This window comes from Lepisosteus oculatus, chromosome 4 (assembly GCF_040954835.1).
Source record: "Lepisosteus oculatus isolate fLepOcu1 chromosome 4, fLepOcu1.hap2, whole genome shotgun sequence".
Taxonomy (NCBI): Eukaryota; Metazoa; Chordata; class Actinopteri; order Semionotiformes; family Lepisosteidae; genus Lepisosteus; species Lepisosteus oculatus.
Window position 1 is genome coordinate 21,125,468 of NC_090699.1, and position 20,497 is coordinate 21,145,964.

A 20,497-nucleotide genomic window follows, 5' to 3' on the forward strand; every position below is an offset into this window, starting at 1 on the left:
AAGCTCTTAAGTACCTTTTCAAATTAACTTAATTATAGTATTGAGTTTGCCATCTCAGTAAGGATTATATGTCTTTCTGGTCAAACTTTTTTCTGCCTCAAAGCACATGGTTCAAACATGCTTGCTAAATAGCCTGAGAGTTGCTCATTGTCCCATGTTTCAGTGCGAGATGTTAACGCAAGGCAATTTCAACCAAAGCAAGGTATTCTACCCAAACAGCTGCAGTAAAAATATACATTTGTATAAATGGGTGCAAATGTCAGTTTCCTTGGATAAAAGTGTCACATCCAAATCAGCAAACATACTTGACAGGAGCTCCAAGGTGGCTTAGTCATTGAAAGGCACTTGCTTGGAAAGTAGAAGTCTGGACATTGCAGGTCTAAGAATGGGTTGTGTCATTTCCCAATGAGACCAGCATTCCCCACACAGTGGCATGCTGAGGTGGCTGGGCTGAACACACTGCTGCACACATGCTGGAGCGCAGTTGTGAGCCCTGTGGGTCACTGTGGAAACCTGCATGTAGTCCCCTTGCCAGTAGGAAGGTTAGAGCAGACAGACCTCTTGAAACACCCAACTTATTGAGGTACAAGATGAAAAATATACAGCCATTTCAAAATTCCAATAAAAGAAAAACGTTTACAATGAACCCAGCTAAATGCTGAAGGGCTCTCTGCATATTGCACTTACAGGCATTATCTGCTGCAGGTCATTCAGGGTGAGAGCAGCAATTCCCACAGGAGTGTTCTGGTCGCAAGGCACTATGGGAGGACTCAGCAGCTTCTTGTAGCAGCACGGGGGAAACTTGATGTCCAGGGTGATGCTATTATACACAGCCAGACCCATCAGCTACAAGCAGCACTTGTTAAGAACAATACCAGGAAGACGATTACCTGGTATGAATCCAATTTTGTGGTAGAAAAAATAAAGTCAGACAGATTTTAAAGCATAAACACAAAACTTCCATGTAAGGGTGTAAACAAGTAATGATTTTCAATTCTGATATACTGTATAGTTTTTGCTTTGTGTTCATACACAAATCACTTTTTTGTGGCAACTGAGATGCTGCCAGGAAAGTTTGTTGTTATGTTGAAGTCCACGTGGTGAAACCTATTGTGCTTGCATCAATTAATAAATGGTTCTGCTGACTTTTAATTGGGTTGGATTAATAACTTATTTCTCCTGAGCATGTATACAATATATTGAAATAATTGCATGACGTCTACTGGATCTGAAGAAGGGCCCTCTGTAAAATGCAAGCAGCTGCAGTATTTTTGTCAGCCACATGCAGGTATCTTGCACTGGAAGCACTTAAAACTACACAGCTGAGGTGCTGAGGGTACTGGCTGTGCTCTAATATACCGTTCTATAAATACATTGTTGCAGACCGAAGGAAAATTCCATGAGGACTGAAGTGATGTAATAAAAAAAGCCAAGCAAACCACAGGAACGTGGACCAACCAGGCAAATTAAAAACCTCCATCAGAGCAGACAGCTTATATTACAATTCAAACCACACGCAGGATTCTATGAAGCAGGACTTGTTACATAGCACTTTCATAGTATAAGGCATATAATATACAGGTTATCAGAAGCAATACTGAACTGATTAGCAAACTTTATGAAAAGAGATTTTGCACTGGGATGTAGCGCAGAGCTTGAATCCCAAAGGCTTGTGCAAAAGTGATTACACAAGGCAGCTCCAGGGCTGAGCCACATCTGCTGTCACCGTGTCAGACAGGCCTGGAGATCTGGGTTTTTCATATATCTAGTAAGGCACTCATGGGATATCACTGAGAGGGAATTCCGGTTTTAAGCCAGCTGGCTTTATACAAAGTCTGATTTTAACAAATTGCGATAAGCTTTATTTTTTCATATCATGCCAAACAGGAAAAGAAAATAAAACAGGTGGATCAGAAATAATCAGAAACTCAATTTAAGAAAAAATCTGTATGTGCTTCTGTTAAATCAGGAGCACAATTAAATAATTTAAAAAGTACAGCACAAACAGTTAAAGTCTTCTGAAAAACCTGGGGATTTGATTTGGCAGATATTTTTCTGGTATTTCAGTGTAGAGAGACTGGAGTGCTTATGCCCTGATCATTTCTTGAACAACTAGACTTTTTCTTACAGTGTCAAATTTTATTCACTGTATTAGGCTTCCCTCTCTGATGCCACGTTTTAGTTTTCTTTCGTGTTCTAAAGAATCATTCTTGTATTTAACAAACACAGTCACTCTGACACTCATCTCTCAGCTGCTCCACACCCTGAGGAAAGGCAGGACAGCTGCTCCTAAACTGAGGTTTCCTCTTGGTGAGCATTCAAACTCCCTTTTTTACACAGGCTCGCCTTTGCCACACTCGAGCCAAATTTTCGTGCAAAATATTCACTGCAGATTTCTGTAAAAAAACAAACTGAAATCGGTTTAATCCTTTTTCTGATTTAGGGAATCTACTTTTACCCTTTATAACTGTCCCATTTTTATACGAAATCCAATTACAACAACAATAAAAAGTAATTTAGCAATTGCCCAAAACTTAAGAAAATACTCAGGTGCACTTAAATGGTCTCAAAATATTTTTCTTGCCTTTTCCCATCCTGTCAAATAGACGGTACTTAATTCAAATTGTAATAAACACAAGCAGAGAAACCCAACACATTTTCAAGTACCGATATATACAGTATATAGCAAAGGCCTTTAAAGATTGTGATAAATAAATGATTTATAAAACTTGAATTGTGTCCTGCTAGCTACTATCACTGTAATGCAGTAGTTTATGCATTTACATCACAAATAAAATTAAAAGGCCATTAAATAAATGCTTGCTCTCATTATAGATATGTCTCTATGTCTATATGTCTCTGTGTATTTTACCATGTAGTGAAATTCATAAGAAATGTAATTGACATACTATAAACATCACTCCTTATCCATCATTAAAGGATACAGTTCCTACCAGTCGAAATTCAGAGTAGTTGTCACACTTCCAGTTACTAAACCAGTGATAGTGGGAGTCCTTCAGGTATGTAAACATACCTGTAACACAATTAAAAAGGGTTTAATTAAAACAAAACAGAAAGGTTAAGCAATTTAGATTTAAAAATACGCTTTCACTTTTGAATTTACTTAAAAGCAGACAAATTATTAGGTCACGAACATCTCAGATAAGAAAAGGCAACTTTTTATCTAAAAGCAACCGTGGAGACATTAGAATCCCACTTTCAATTTTTTTTAGCAATTCATTCATTACTACCTTGAACAGCAAACAGGATTGCCCTTACTACATCAAAATAATTCACTAACAAGTGTATTTCCAATTTCTTTTGCAAAACCTTTCCTGCTGCTTCAGGAAGGAGTTTTCTCCATGTGTCTATAGTGTAATCACTGACTCTGGGCCACACAGAGATTACCGCATGTGTGTATTTCATCGGTCTCACCATAGTCTGTGTGGAAAATCTGTCGAATCAGCAGGAGAAACCACTCCTTTGTCAAGCCACCCATGTCTAAACCTGCTTCTCCCACAAAGGTAACTTTCAGCTTCTTCTTTAAATCCGCCCTTTTTCTTGATAGCTGAAAAAGGTTAAACAATTAATTTAAATCTTGATTTCCAAATTAAGCAGCAACATTTACAAATTCTAACAAGCGAACACAACGCAGATGGTGTTTAACTGGAAAAAAAAATCCAAAATGTCATGATGTTCTTATAAGCTATCTAAATGATTTTATAGTTTAAACATTAGAACAAAATTAGAACATGAAACACAGACAAGCAGTTGGAACATGTCCATATATTTCTAAGTACTAGGTCACAACTGTGCAGAAAGGAAGCAGAGTTCTATTAACAAATAACACTAGTGTAATTTTTAGATTACTGATGTTTAACTAATTTAAATGTTTAGATTAAAGTGAAGATTGTTCAGCAGTAAAGTAAGCCGACTATTCAAAAGTAACTTCAAGAGCAAAAGAGTTTAATTGAAAGTAAAGATGTTACCTCATCCAGTGAGTCTCTAACTAGCTGCAATCGTCGTACTTTGATGTTGAGAAATAGCAGGTTCATGTCAACTCTCTGCCTGCGAGACACTTTGTCCACAAGGCTTTGCTGAAATAAGTGAAATATATCAGAATGTTTAACTCTGTGTATCAGGCAGAATTGATCTGGCAGTGTGCAACAGCTGCTGCAGATGTTTCTCTGGGTGAACAACAAATCAGCCTGGAACAGGTTGTACAGTATAGTACAGTACACATGACATTAATAAAAAATACATTCAGATTAGGGCCTTTATACTGTCTATTCAAAGAAAGAGGTGAATCAGGGCAACTTATAAGCTGTGGATTCGGAATCTCCAAGACCAGGATTGAGGGAACTCCAATTTATGCAACTGGCCAGACCTTCCACTCTTGAAATGCAGTAAGGGGATAAACAAAATGTGAATTATACAGACTTCACAGATTATTTACATTGCTGTTGGTCATAAACATTTTACAATTCATCAAGCATTTCTTTCTATCTGGAAATACAGAAAAAAAATGTTCTCTCTGCACACGCAATGTGCAGACCTTCAAAGCCACGTCACAATTTTTCTCCAGCCAACTCCTGAATTGTTGAAGGAATGATTAGCAAGAATTCGACAATTAAGGAGCAGGTTGCATCAATGTGCAGAAGTGGACTGGAACAGCCACAGGTAAAGGATCCCTGATATACCCGATATTTGATGGCCACTCACCCTGGCTAAGCTTATCATCTGCTGCTCAGAATCTCTTTGGATGACCATTTTCTTAGCCCCTATAGAGAGAATAAAAGGGAACTGGCAGAAAGAGAACCTAGTGGAAGAGAAAAATACCAGGGAATCAAATGCAGTCAAGTGCTCAGTTGCAAAACAATGTTTTATTGTAATTCATTTGATTTTGCTTTATAGAGAAGAACAAAAACTGTTCTTTTGCAGTCTTTGGTTATTTAATGGTTAAACATCACAGTTCCAATTCTGACAACAATATTCTATACATATGTTTACATAATACACAAAAAAAATTACTTCAAACATTTTTTCATTTGAACAATTACCTTTTTACAGATCATGCAACATTAAGAACACCAGAGGGCACTATCATTCTACCTTTTAAAAAAAACATGAAAGATAAAAAGACTGAGTAGATGATAACCTGCAGGTTTTATTGTTTTTTCTTTTTTGCTCACCTTTGTGAATTTCCATAGCACTGCCAAGTCTGATAGTCTTCCATGATGTCAATGTGGTCCAGGGATGAGTTATAGAAATCCGTGAAGGGGATAAGTGGAGGATTAGAAATGGTATTTGCGGCATCTGAAAAAACAGAAACAAACTCAATTTTAAGGAAGCGGTTATGCTGCATGGTCTAGAGCATCTTAAAATAACCGAAAACTGGGGGCATTTGAAGAGAATGGCAAAAGTAAAACATCAATCAGCCTTTATAGTGTCTTTTGTTCTACAGCAGCTGCAAAGCTGGTGACAGTCTTCCTGACAAAAACAATATGAATTCACATACCAAGTTTTGAACTCTTCTCCAAGGTGAAGAATTATAAATAAATTAAGAGGCACAGAAAACCAGATGGATTAAGTATCCTGAACAGCAACGTGTATGCTACAGGACCTATACCTACAGGTATATTTGTTCTGTGTGTGTTGGTAGAATAGTTGTACACATAGCAATGTACAAGATAAAGAGATAAGATAAGAGGGACACTATTAAAGTAAATCAGCTCTACTCCATGCACGCTCAAGTAGAGTAGGCTTTTAGACATCTGCAAATTTAACATTTGTAAATTGGCGATTCAGTCTGGCTGACAGGTCTTGTATGAAGGAAAGAGTAGAGGAGTATGAAGCCAAGCAAAAGGCTGTTAACTGCAGCTTTCAATTTAGCAGTGCAACAGAATAGGATTGTGCCACAAATCTAAGCAGTGACTGATCCTCTCCCAGCTGCCTATCAAAGTATTTGGTCTTGTTGGTGTATTGTAATAAACACTCCCAGTTCTGAGCTGGAGGTGTGGTGAAAGACAAACTGAAGACGACTTTACAGCCTGAATGACAATTTTATTGCCTGTGTCATTATAGTAAGGTGTCCTAATCATAAAGGCAGAGAGAGAAAGTGCGGGCATCCACTGGATACAGAGGAGTGATTTATTTTAGCTGATTACTATACTGTGATTACTGTTGTTTCTTTTAGTTGACAATGTTATTCAAATCAGCTTAAAGTACTAACGCATTGGCTTTAATATTCACATAACGCAGGTTCACTCATGTCTTTTAACCATACAGACTGTACTACATACTGTAGGACATTATGCAACGGTATAGGGATCGACTGGTTATATGCGAATTTGGCTATTCGTGACAGTTCTCTGCACCAAAGCCTTGTGAATGTCAAGACACTACTGTATTTTTTTTTTTATGTGCTTCAGGACATGCATGTAGTGTAAATATACTGTACTTCTCCAAGAAGAGCAGAACAGGCACTGGTTCCGATAACAATCCAGACACTCACTGAGCAAAGAGAGGACTCTGGTTGCTGAAGGAATCCACCAGGCACACTTTACCATGGAGGGCAGCTCGTCAGGCTTGGCAGGGAAGAGACGCAGGGAAATAAACTGGAGGAGCCTGTCCACCAGCTGCTTGAATCTCCTCTGCGACAGCCTGGGGCACACAACATGGCAACAGGCTAGGAAATCAGCAACTTACCCCCCAGAAACAGCAACATAGAAGATAGTTTTCCTTTGATTATATTCTCAACTGGAAAAAGCTTAATTGAGCAAACGTGTTCAGATTTACATTAAATGGTTTGAACAGCAGTTTACTTATGTAGCAATGAAATACGTGCAAATTGTATGAATACTACAGTTTATAACCATAAGTGAACATTTAGTACTTAGTGCTAATTTATTTTACTACTGGTTGAAATAGTCTGTTGCATCATGAAATTAACCAACTTGAAGATTTACCTCTAACGTAATTTTGTTTTTAAAATGCAAAACTCAAAAACATTTTTGTCTATTATCAATATTTTACTGTGAAGTTTTTAAAGACCCCAAAGTCAGTTTACATATCATTACATATCTTTTGACAACTGAAATCACAGGATGTCTTACAGCCATAGTATTCAAAATCTGACATTTATCTGAGAGTTAAAATTGATGGCGACTGACAATGTTAAACCTGTACAAGGCAAAGCAAATATAACTTGTCTTACTTCTTAAACCAGTGAACCAAGAAATGATGATCTGCCTCAGCCAAAGATGCCATTTGCCTCAGCAGGTGTGCATATATGACATATGTGGATGTGCTTGTATACTGGGGATTCTGCATAATATAAAAATGCACAGATGAGTTTTAAAAGGACTTAACTGTATTCTATTTTGATAAACACTTTTTAGGACAAAAGGCTTGCTTGAACCTTTAGTCATAAAAATGCGTTTTTTTTTCTATTTCATTCAGGTATGCAGTTGGTTTATCAGTAGTAACTTTCCCATCAGGTTTGTTTCTGCTCTGTTACATTGAGTTGTCCAGCTGGCACATAACCAGCCGCAAGTGAAACATGGGTGTAACCATTAGCATAGCACCACTGAACATTAACAACATTCAGAATTAAAACAAATTGCCTGGAGAGGTCGGCTAGCCAAAAGTACACAGAATTACATTCCCAGAGAAGATTAAGTGTACTGATGTTTTTTATGAAAAGTATGATAAGTTGCATCATAACTTATCATTCTTTTCACAAGATGGTTTTTGAAAATTTGTTATTTTCTAGAATCACCGTATCCGTGGCTAGAAATGCTAGTTTATTTTTAAGATTACCTGGAGAAGTATGAAGTAAGCCCTTAGGTCATCTTTTGTTCGTGGTCTAACAACAAAGACACAAGAAACCAAGTGACAGAACTGAACACGTTCTTTTGCCCAACACCATCTATAAACGTTACTATAGCCAACATTTGAACCAGCAGTTTACAGGACTCCTCAATGTCACAAACCTTCTGCTTTTCACAAGAAAAACAGATGGAAAATAACTGCAGCAAGCTGGAGGCAAATGTTAATCATTGAAAAAGGTGTGTAACTGGTATGCAAGAATGAAGCCTAGTCTTACCTGAATCAAGAGAAAAGGTTGCTGTTTATAGGACAGGTCATTTTTAGATAATGAAAAATAATTTAAAAAGTTACTGAACAATACATTTCTTCGTACTGCCTTCTCTTTTTCTTTATCTTATCTTTTTATTTTAAAATTATATTTTAAAATAACTTTTTAGTTAGTAGAAGCAGAGGGTGAAAGGCAGGACTGTGGGTGGGACACCTGTACATTTAGGGGCTCAAACAGGCTGTATAATTCACCTTCATCTGAACTGAATTAACAGTTATATTACCAACATGACTTCTGTAAAATCTCTTCTCAACTTCACAGATCACCTTTAACTTAAAATGAACAATACACAATCAAATATAATAAGCAAATTACACTTTTCATTTTTAAAAGAGATGGTGCAACATTTAAAACTCACCCTTTCCATTCTCTTAATAAACTGTTAATTATTCCTTTCAGCACTGACTTTTGTATGTCTTGTGGCTACAAGAAGTTAAAAAAGAAAAAATGTTAAAGCAGCACAATAAGGTAAAATTCTGAAGGCCGAGCTAACTTCAAAGTAAAAAAATGCATCTAGTTACATGTAATTTTAATGAAAAATTTAAATAAACATATTTAAATAAAATGATTTGACATAATATTAAAAATAAGACACATTAGAAAAAGAAACACTTTTCCTGAATTATCTCAGTACAGAAATTATAAACAGTGTCACAAGGACCAAAGTGATCAACACAGTGATTTAAATTCTGCCATAAACTTCAGTTGAATCACTTGTATACTTACTGTATTGAGTAAGGCATCGTAAACAGCATTTACAAATCTGGTATTAATTCCTGGATCTTCAATAGTGTTAAATGGAGCATTTGGATCTTTCTGTAAGAAAATACAAGACATATGTTTGTAAAAAGGATTATTTTTTCCTGGATATTCTAGAAAAAAGACCCGTTTTAGACTACCGAAGTATGTTCTGCATTTAATTATTAGTAAAACAGTCCACATTAATTAAAACTGTTATCTTTCATTCCAACTATTACATAGTCTTTGCAGTATATTTGCCACTCGCGTACTTAAATTATTTGGCATCTAATGCAACTAAGCTCAAGAAGACTCAAGAAGTTTTTTTTCTATGAAAATGGCATAGGACTGTCACAGTTTCAATTTCATCCAGCTCCGCGAAGAAGAGGACCAAAACAGTCACACCACATGTTCCTAAATCACACATAATTAACAGCCACAAATGCAGGCATTCCTGAATCAGAGCTCCTTATCAATCTCTGCACGATATATCATGATTAGGTGCTACTTTCCAGATGTTATGAATGCCTTTGTTCATTGAGACTCAGACCTCCATATTCAGAAAGCAATTAATCTTTAAAATTGGAGGGTGAGTCAACATTTCAGTTCTTACAGAAGCCAACTCAAGTTTTATGTACCTTAAAGGCAGCATTCAGTTCCAAGAAAGAGTCAAAGGTAGTCACGTAGAAATCGTGTACTGATTTCCAGTCCCCAGAACTCATCGCCTTTTCAATGTCCTCCCTAGAACAGAGTACATTCAATTCAAAGACTTTTAATCACATTTAGAAAACGAGAGAGGTCAGTTGGCTTTAACTTACACCTCTTCAAGTGTAGTGTTACATGCTGGCAGGGAACAACATGTTTGTATTTAACATCAAAATGCCCGATTCTTTTAATTTAAAATAATGAGCATCCTTTTATTATGTATCTGAAGAAGTACAAATAGCAATTTTACTAATGTGTAACTACGACTAAACCAGTTGTTCACAAATTATTTAGTCAGCCTTCATGGGGTAAGAGATGCAGGAAAAGAAGGTCTCAGGAAAGGAAAAAAAAGTCTACAAAGAAACAGGAAGAACAAAATACAGAGTAATCTAGTACCAGAGGAAGAGGAAGACAGGAGAAGCATTTCTCTTAGGAATCTTTGCCTTTTTCCTATTACAGACATCAAAGAACAGATAATTCCAGGAAATTTGATCACCAAAGAGACCGACTCTACAGCTATTTGAAAAGGACTGTTGACTTTCACTTGTTCAGTAATGGACTGTTTGGAATGGGAAAATGGTTTTCATTTGTTAAGCATCTGTTTAAGAAGTAATTCAGTCCTGAGAAGGGTTTTATATTAGAAAGAATAAAGGCTATTTTGTAACTGTGTTTTAAAATGACAGGTAAAGTATATTCCTTTGTTTTACAGTTAGTTAACATTGCAAGGGGACTCCTGATCAGAAATAAAGCCAAAATATTGCCATAAAAAATTTGTATAAATCTAAAAATGTCATTCTTAAAAACACATTGCAGAATATACATTAAATTCAAGTTGCAAGTATACATATTCTGCAAATTTCCATAGGATCAAGCAAAATCAAGAGGTTATTTAAAAGATTACAATTCACCCGTAAAACCTAATGTATAATACTGTGTTCAGTTTCAGTAACCATAAAATAAACAACACATTGCTGCTCTGGAGTAAACCTGTTACCAGGTACAGTACACTCCAGGCTCAAAGGGATATCCAGTAGTGATAGGCATCTGAATCCTTATATTCTTCAACAGAGAAAACTAGAAAGAAAACCCTCAAAGGCTATGGCAATGTTAACCGTCTGTAGTAATAACAACAACAACAACAACAACAAAAAAAAAATCCACTTCAGGTTCAGTCCTAAACTGGAGGAGCTGAAAAGTAAGGTTGATCTTGTTTTGGAAATAAAAAGGGATGTCACAATTTAAATACTGTATATGCATTGAAATAGAAGACATATTTTCAGCAGAACATGTACTGTAGGAATGTAACCAAAGACAAAACTACAGTCAAAACGTTAAGTTAAGAAACTCAAAACTAACACAATCATAACTTTCCCAATCTTACAACTTCCAAAACTCTGCCATACACTGCGCATAATGTAAAATGAGTAATAGCACTCACTGGAATTCCTTTACGGTTTTTGTGCGGAGGGGAATGATGGGCTCAGGGGGAACAGGGGCCTTCACCTCTGGAGGAAGTGTGTCTATGGAGATCCGATGTTTCTGTCGGATAGGTGGCAGCTCTCTCACTCCAATAAAAAACAAAGACCACATTATGACTTTTTTTTACAGTATGGTAACCTACAAACATAGTACTAGTGGTGATCTAAGTCAAGGTCTTCTGAAATCGGCACTATATATTTTTTTACTTTTTAAACTATTACTTTGGTTCAGCTAAAAAGCAGTTCGGTTTAGCCATTTTTAACCCGTGATATGAGGACATAGCACTATAAAAAGTTTTTATAATTAAAAAAAATGTTAACACTAAGACTCATTTATAAAGCCGAGTACAACATGTACTGTAGCAAAACCGGGACTCTCTTCAAATTACAACGGCACAACCTGGAAGAATGAGGTACTCATGTTGTCATGGAAACATCTTCAGTAGAGAACAGCTGCAGGCTGCACAGACCAGACAGCAGGAACAATGACAGCCTTTCAGAAGAGCCAATGAGCTGTCTACACCGATACCAGAGAACACCTGACAATCAAGTCTGTCCTTCAGCAAACATGACATGCAGTATCAGTTTAACATCTGATTCAATAATTCAACTTGGAAAGCTTTATAACAGAAGTCCCTACATCACTGGCAAGCGGAAAAGTGTATGTTTCTCTCCAAGGGAAAAGGCTTTAAATGTGTAAACCACAAATGTTGTACTTTTTAGATTAGAACTTGATAAAATGATTTGCTCTTAGTACACTGTGCCACAGCTTATGACATGCTGGGAAATACTGCTTAGAGCACATAACAGAGCTTAATTATTAAACCTTACAGCATCCACAGCTTGATTCAGCTAGATCTAGTTTTCAACCTGGGAAGCTGAAGTAAGGAAAACAGGAACGCCAAAAGCCTTCATCTTTATAGATCATTGTTATTACATGAATCTTAAACACAACCTCTTTCATCTACATGAAAAAGAAAACCAAACATCTGGTTCATACAGCAGCACAAATGAATTCAAAGTAGGTGAATGAGATACTTTGAAATTCAATTGAGTCATAATTACCACAATTACAACACCACCTTTGAAGCTCCTGAGAAATATAATGTATTTTTTTTTGTTTGTCCTAAGACTGAAATGATCAAATCTTAGTTTGTGTTCCTGATTGACACTACAGTATATGCCAAATGCAAAATGAAAAGCAAATTACTTATTAAGTGTTTTTCCTCCGTTAAACAGCTCTGCAAATCAGCTCATGAAGGAAATCACTTCTGTACCTAATGAGATGCCGTTAGAAAGTCTGTTTCATCAAATGATCTGTTGTGCTCATGTGGCTCTGTTTCTCTAAAGTCCTATAGCCAGTACCGGTTATACTGGGAACAACTTCCCCGTCCTGCCCTCAGGTATGAAGTCTCCTTGAAACCCCTCTGGAAAGGGATCATTTAGGAAGAAACCATCAACCCTGACCAGCAAACTCCACACAGACAGGAGCTCCAGGCTGGAATGGAACCCAGGACCGAGAAACTGTGAGGCAGTAGTCCAAAACCCCATAGCGGCAGGTCTTTGGGAAAAGGAGGAAAACAGCACAACCACAGAAACATAGGACTAGCATGCAAACTCCACACAGACAGGCCCCAAGCCAGTATCAAACCCGGGATTCTGGAGCTGTGTAACAAAACTGCTAATCACCATTTTGGCAATGACTTGTCTCAGTCTTTTAACTCAAGTCTTTTATTCAATTTTTGACCCATACTGATTATTTGCCAAAGCACTTGGCAGAAGCACAAAATAGAAATAAAACATTATCCAAAGGACTAAGAAATTACAGGGGCAACTTCATCAAGAAAATATAAATACATCTAAATGTGCTTATAGCTAGGAAACATTCTATTTATGACATCATGCTACTGTGCTCTGAGCTTTAACTATGAATAAGAACTAACATAAGGCTCTAATTTGAAAGATGGTTTGAATATCTTATTTTGGCATTGATGAAACAACAAATTCAGATCCGCTGTATGACAACTGGCATTTTGTGCATCCAATTTACTGCATATAGCCACATCCAATTCACTTTAAATAAACAAAAAAAGTAGTTAGCAATTATAGTTAATACAATTCTCCAAATGGTATTTTAAAACAATATGATTTTGAAATAATCACTGAAATTATGACATTAAGACTAGATGTGGCATGAATTGTACTTAACTTGTTTTTAAGGACTTAAAAATACATACATTGCCTGGTAGCCGTTCTCTAGTAAATGAGCACAGAGGGAAATGGGTCCTAGGATTCAGTGTGCATTTACAGCAACAGTTCTTTTTGAGAGCCTAAAGCCTGTAATCTTTTATGGGAGATCATCCTTTCGTACCTTTTTCCAAAACACACGCATGTTAAGAATTTTAAGAGACAGATGTTTGTAGCATGTGCAAAGTCTGTGATGTGGTTATCAGAGAAAACGGTCTATGACATAGTTCGAAACAGCTTCTCTGTAATAAAGATGGGATAACAGGATCATTGTGACCAGTTATTGACTGAATGGATATATATTTCTCCAGGGGCATTTCAAATGTGTCAGGGTTTCTCAAGGCAGTGGTTCTGGCAAGCAGTGTCGTAACGCTCCACAGGAACACGGCAGGGATGGGCCCTAAGGAGCTGAAGAATGTGACCTACCAGGCTTTCCGTTGGGGATAACAAGTTGCGCTGAGAAATTTCGGCTGCTCACCACTTCTCTCCTCCTGTTTACGGTTGAGATAAAACTGCTGAAATTGGGAAACTGCTGTTTTGTTCCCCTGTCAAAACCCTGCAATGGCAGCACAAAAGGACAACAAAACGTTCAGACACACAGTTGAAAATGAAAGAAAATCATTTTGAGAGTAAAGAAAAAGACTCTTTTTGGATAATGTTTATGTCTTGGAGCATATTCAGAAAGCAGGGACTAAACCCTGGAAAAGATGGCTGCCCATCACAGAGGACACACACACATAAACAAACAGGGACAATTTAGAGACACTGATTAAACCCAGCCAGCATGTTTTTGGGAGGGAGGGGGGCAGAATGGAGCACTCGGCAAAAGCCCACACAGACACAAGAAGAACATGCAAACTCCACACAGAAGGTCTTGCAGTTTGGATTCAAACCTACGATTTCAGGACTTTGGTCAAGAGCTGAGAGGCAGGAAGACTGAAATCCACACCACTCTGCCGATCAATTTAACTACTCATTCTCTCAAATTCCTGGGAAAATTAACTATACAAGAACACCAGATTTAGACACATTCTCTAGAGGTTTTGCATTTACTTTTGTTTTCCAACATTATAAATTTGAAGAACAATTATGACCTGTTTAGACAAAAAGCTTTTCTTACTTTCTGGTTCACACCACACTACAGGGAATAGGTTCTATGATTTCCAAAAAGATTTACAGTAGATTACTAGATGTGTTTTTACTTTGAAAAAAAAATGTTATTTTACAATAAAGAGTCTTGACAATTTCTTTCTTGGTATGCTGTAATGATATAAGATTATGAACCTAGAAAAATATTTTTCTATGCATTGAATCTTTGTTGCACTATAGTAGAACAGAATTAATTTGATAACTGGTTCACTGGTTTTTGTGTAGTAATGTGTTTAATATGGTCTCTCTTATAGTGGCCCTGCAGATAACAAAAAAAAAACCACAAATATAACGTCTGATCACTTTAGTTTGTACTAAATTTCACATGATATTGTTTAATTAAATTTTCTGAAAGTAATCTAAATAGAATGTTCCCATTCATAAAAACAAATGAGCTTATTACTGTCTAAAAAAGTATTTTACAATTATAACAGTTCATTTCTATACAGCAATATCATATATAACATGACAAGTGCACACATACAGCCCAGATGCCTGTAGTTTACATTGCTTTGTCATGCAATTAACAGCACACTACAGCAATGGGGGTTTAATGCAAGTAAAAGAACAGAGTACAATTTTAATGGTAAATACATCCAGGACAAGTTATAATAGGACATACAGTATTTAGCCATTTCATGTTGCTTAGTTTGTTATACCTCCAGGATCATCAATTAAACAAAAACAATCTGAAAGCTTGTACTTTAGAACCACATAAAGTCAAAACTTTGGCCCACATTAATAGCCTGATACTTGATTGTGGCTTTCCATTTATCAGGGACGCCATTCTCACACCCACTGGAAGTCAACCAAGAACATCTGTAACTCCTGACTGGCAGACTGGCTAAGGCTTTCGTTTGAAACAGGCCTTAGGACTTTTACTTGGTTTGCTTCTTTAATGATTTCTAAAAAATATTCTAACGGATTTCCTGGAGTACCTTAGATCTTTTAGGGGTGATTTACAGCACACATGCCCTTGCAATTTGATAAGGCGATGTAGAAACTTTAGCAATGGATTAATGGTGCAGACAGGTTTGTCACTGATTCCTCAGCACTGCCAGGAACACAGGGCAATCGTTTTCATAACACCCTGCACCAGCTGGTGAGATCAAAATATAACCTGGTGCAACATTCCTCATGAGAAATCACATTGCGTACCACGTAAAAGTCCTAAGTAACAAGTACGTTTCAAAAACCATGCGGAATCACTGCCCAGTGGTTTTTATAATGGCTGGAAAATACTGCTTTTTCTAAAACATATGGCCCAGAATATTTTGCAGCCAGGACATTCTTTTGAAACGTACATTCAGCTACAGAAATGTTTAATTTTAAGAAACAAATAGGTGTGATACACACGAGCTAGTCTTGATACAAAAGAGAGTAAGACAGTGTATACTGTACAGTACCTTGACCTTTCTAGGTGTCTATTAAAAAATGCCACTTTAAAGACCCAATACTTTAAAGAATCCAATTGAACTGGGGGCTTTCACGTGGGATATAAGATTTTCTATCTCGGTTGTTACCAGTAAACATGGACTCTTTGCCAGGATAAGCTGAGTGTCTCAAGTCCACCAGCAGGCTTTGACACTTTGACAGGTTGGACAGTGTTGAAGGCATATGGAAAATAAAGTTAAGCATATGCCAAACAGCTGACATGAAGGAACAAGGCTCCTTTCCCTTTACTAAAACCACGTGGAGAACACTTCCCTTCATAGGATAATCATTGCACTTGGTCACTCTTTCCCTTTAAAACAGTACGTCAGTAAAACAGGACTTTGTTTATAGCAGAAACAAAGTTTTTTTTTACATTCCTCCTGTTAAATTACTGTGTTACGCTTTATTTTACCATTTTCTAAATTGCTAGATGTTACTTTTTGTAAAACTACTATTTATCCTCCTTTAACTTCATGATAAGCTTACAATAAACACCATCAGAAAATGAGACACCGAGTGTGAAAGTAACTCAGACGGAAACAGCCCTTCCTCGTCTCTCTGTAAAATTTATAAAGCCAGATATCAATTAAATACATTGCAGAAATAATGCCTTTAATAAAGTTACAAAGCCTCTGAGTAGATGCTCAGGTCACCACATGGAACTTAAAACCAACTCCTTACTTTTAAAATAATAAAATTATAACAGTTGTTGTCCACAAGACCTCTTCAGATCTGTAGTAGTTTCTGACTATATTCTGAAAAAAAATGTAACCATTACAGCTATGGTTTTTCATTCCCATTCAGTGAAAAATCATATTTATTTATTTGGACCAGTCAATAAATTATGGCTTAGTACTGACAAGATGCCAGCGTGGTCAGAGAAGAAGACTCGGATACACACCAGAAACTACCTTTCAGGCTGAAAAATCAGTCCTTCTGTACAGTCTAATTATGCACAGCAGACTGATGTTTTCAGTATTTTTGGTGTGGCTCCTGTCCACCAGATTACAACATTTCCTTTATAAAACTTAGCTTGCTGGATGAAAACGGCTCTGCATCACTCCACACGCCTAATGCTAAATCTTGCCAAATTAAGTTAAAGTGTCACCTTAGAGTTTGTGGAAAAATTAAGCTTATCTCATTCTAACATTGGTTTAAATATGTTGTGTTTCCAAGTTTCTCTCCTTGATCTACTACTTTGTGAAGATTAAACTGTATTTACTAGAAAAAAAACTTGTATAAGTGGAAACCTAGTTATGACATTTCCAGACATGACTTAAAGTCTAAAAAATTATGTGTCCCACTGGTTTGTTAATTCACTTCCAGCTTATCCCTATTACAGCTGAAATGCACTTAAGTGCAAATTTGAAGAATTGTTTCCATTAAAAATATATCCTTCTGTTAACTATAAGGACGTCAGTAATTTAGATACCAGGTATTTTAAGAAGACATTTTTTTCCGAGATTCCAGCACGCTCAGGAAAGATGACTGAGCTTCACTTTATGGACATAAAAACACTGATTTTGATCAAATAAATAGATTCACGGAAGTCAAAATAGAATTTTTTAAGAGCTTTTTCCAAAGCATCACAAGGTGCATAAAAGAAAATGTGGTCATATATATAAAAAACAATTCTATTACCGTTTATGGAGTGTTAGGTTAAATGCCAAAAGTGAGTATTACTTTAATACAAAAATCTCGGTTTAAAATTTAAACCATTCAACTTTAATTTTATAGCCAGGTCTTCCAAGAAAATGGCATGTGTAAAAGAATATTTACTATGTATAGTCTTCAAATCAAATGTACCAGTCAAACAAGGACTGCTGGTTATCTATTACTCTAAACCTTCCTGCCAGTGAAGTGTTTTATACCGGGTTGAAGTTTCCAAAATCACTCAACAGCTTTGATAAAGTAAACAGAATTCCATAGTAACAGAGAAAGCATGGAGTAAATATTTGAAGTATTTAGCATCATCTGACACAGTTAAGTTTGCTTTGACGTTATTCAACTAAATCTCACCTTTCTCCTTTTCAAAATATGAACTCCGAAGCAAAACAGATTCACAGTACAGTAAAAGTTTTGTTCAGAGCTTAAATGCTAGTGTTAAAACCTTGCCTCGTGTATTTTCCTTGAACTATGTAAAATCTTTTTTTATTAATTAAAATAGTGAATTTTAAAACAGTTTATTTAAGTCTGTCAAATCAGTTCTGAAATAATCAGAATTAAAATGAAATCTTCCAGGTGTGAAACGCGGGGAAATAATTGATTTTGCCATGGTTTAAGTTTCAGTAGCCACAGTTTATATATTCCAAAAACACACCACATAAGTAATGCTTTTTCTGAATCTTTGTTCTCCTTTGTGTTCCTTGGTCCAATAGTATTAAGAAAACATACTGTAACTACTCTTTCCAGTTCAATAGGTCCTTTACGTTTTTAAAAACTGGTAAACACGTCCAAATGATCGTTTTTAACCTACAATTTAATTAAATTTAAAAATGAAGTAATGTTAACAATGTTAAAATGCTTGACAAACGCCAGAACGTTAAAGTACTGTATGTTAAGCAGGTGTGTGGGTTTAATATGGAATAAAGGGCTCTGTCTGAGATGGGTGAGACTGCTTCACTCCAAGCTGTGGCGATAGCTGTGACGGGTCTTGGGAGTATTGTGATTAACTGGCCACTGATACACAATGGTAACGGGAACAAACGCTGCTGTCAATACACAAAGTCATTCTTTCGGACAGTCCAATTTAAATGTAAAACGTATCAAGATTCACATCCCAGAAGATGCAAATATTTATTTTAAATACTATGACGTGTATGGCATTTTTAATTTTTTTATTTGAAAAAAAATCATCTAATCATTTTCAATATAACTGCATACTCCAAAGTTACTTTTAAAATGTAGTATGCAGCATTATTATCCACATTAATTTCTTAGTTTGAAAATGTGTACCTTTTTTGCAATAGGACCTAAATATTACTCCAATCTCTGATCTGTTAACCTTTTTATACATAGAATATACATAGATTAAACAAATCAAATCATGAAGTTCAAAACACATCTACATAGTCATATAAAAAACCGTTACGGGAAATTTATCAGTAATTGCACTTGTAGAGTAAAAACAAAAAATCCACCCATAAATAAAGACAAACACTCAATAATGCATTTTTGAGAAACGCAACTCTAGTTATTTATCTTTAGGCTACCTTTTGAAAACGAGAGGACTTTACTCGCAAACGCTATTCCCCTTTCGAACATTCAAGGTGAAATACATCACAGAACAAAAAGGAAAGAAAAAAAGAGCAAAACTACTGTACTCACCCCAGAAGCTGAAGCATTCAGGATTGGGGGCAGCATTTCTCGTCCTTTTCCTTCCTGAGAAACTGAATAAAAAGTGTCCTCATTCATGTTTGACGGCAATGTTTCAACCCTGGAAAGACTTGTTGAAAAGTCTCGCTCTGTTTAAACCGTGCGACTGCCGATATTGCATTTTGGTGAACTTGTCTTTTACTTTTGATAGCACGATCTCTTTCCAGGTTCGAGTCAGCAGGATCAGCCACTACCATTAGCCTAAGTCACTCCGAGAGATAACAGCAAAACGTCTCTCTTCGTCTTTCTAAGCAGGTGAGTCTTCGCAACCTGTCATCGCAAGTCTGAAAGATGCTGCCGCTTGCACAGCGCTAAATCCTCACCAGGCTGAGCAAGAAGGAAGACTAGTCACCTTAAAAGCTGCCTTTCCAGGTATTCGGAAACAGCGGTTACACAGAATGTGGCTATTGCCATGCCTTAACAAACAGCTTTATCGCTACAATCGACAGCAGCCCAGCTGCAAACTGGCGCCATGTTGTTTAAAGGAGGTTCATAGAAACGAGCTTGGAGACCGCGACCGTCTCTACGTGAAAAGCGGGCGGCTGGCGTCAGAAGCGCAACTGTGCATCTCTGGGTTTACCAAAGGGCGCTAGCTTCGACGCAAAACGTCCGTGAATGTCATTAGGCAGCGCAGCGCCCCTAGAATGGAAACGTAATTTATAACTGAATGCAAGGGACTTTTGGAGTATGTCATACATTACATATGCAGCTGTGCTTTTGTAGCTTTAATTGCTTTTATGTCATTGTCCTGGCAAAAGGGACCCACAACAGTGAATAGAGGCAAAACCGAGGCGGTTTTATCCTTGTATTATAATTAGCTCAGGAACAAGTAATAGGTTTATTCAATGCTGAAAAAAGAAGAAAGAAAACACAACGTTTCGGCCCTGGAGCCTTCTTCAGGTGTGTGTGTATGTGACACCTGAAGAAGGCTTCTTCTTTTTTTTTCAGCATGGAATAAACCTATTACTTGTTCCATTGCAGCCTACGCATGCTGACGCAGCTACCCACCTGAACGTATAATTCGTTAATTCGCGGACAATAAGGAAAAAAAGATTTTAATGTGAATTTGAGCATATCCACAAAAACATAAAGAACCACAGATTGATGAATAATCTTAAGCCTAATGTAGTTCAATATTACGCTTCAAATTGGCAAATATAACACCGAATTCTGACATGCAAAATCTATTGACCATTATTCTGTGTAAATAATA

General features: G+C 36.7%; 1 protein-coding gene across 1 annotated transcript in view; it reads right to left on the bottom strand.

Annotated features, from left to right (window-relative positions):
* hectd2 (HECT domain containing 2) overlaps positions 1-19,891 on the bottom strand; it is a 29,047-nt gene extending 9,156 nt beyond the window's left edge. The window contains exons 1-15 of the mRNA XM_015339498.2: positions 19,237-19,891; positions 13,753-13,882; positions 11,040-11,166; positions 9,535-9,637; positions 8,885-8,974; positions 8,517-8,581; positions 7,822-7,867; positions 7,217-7,326; positions 6,515-6,663; positions 5,193-5,316; positions 4,723-4,819; positions 3,990-4,097; positions 3,436-3,568; positions 2,946-3,034; positions 688-846 (exon numbers count right to left, since the gene is read on the bottom strand). Of these exons, the coding sequence (XP_015194984.1) occupies positions 688-846; positions 2,946-3,034; positions 3,436-3,568; positions 3,990-4,097; positions 4,723-4,819; positions 5,193-5,316; positions 6,515-6,663; positions 7,217-7,326; positions 7,822-7,867; positions 8,517-8,581; positions 8,885-8,974; positions 9,535-9,637; positions 11,040-11,166; positions 13,753-13,882; positions 19,237-19,323 (1,617 nt within the window). The 5' untranslated portion in view covers positions 19,324-19,891. The remainder of the gene's footprint in view (positions 1-687; positions 847-2,945; positions 3,035-3,435; positions 3,569-3,989; positions 4,098-4,722; positions 4,820-5,192; positions 5,317-6,514; positions 6,664-7,216; positions 7,327-7,821; positions 7,868-8,516; positions 8,582-8,884; positions 8,975-9,534; positions 9,638-11,039; positions 11,167-13,752; positions 13,883-19,236) is intronic.
* Positions 19,892-20,497: the final 606 nt, after the last annotated feature.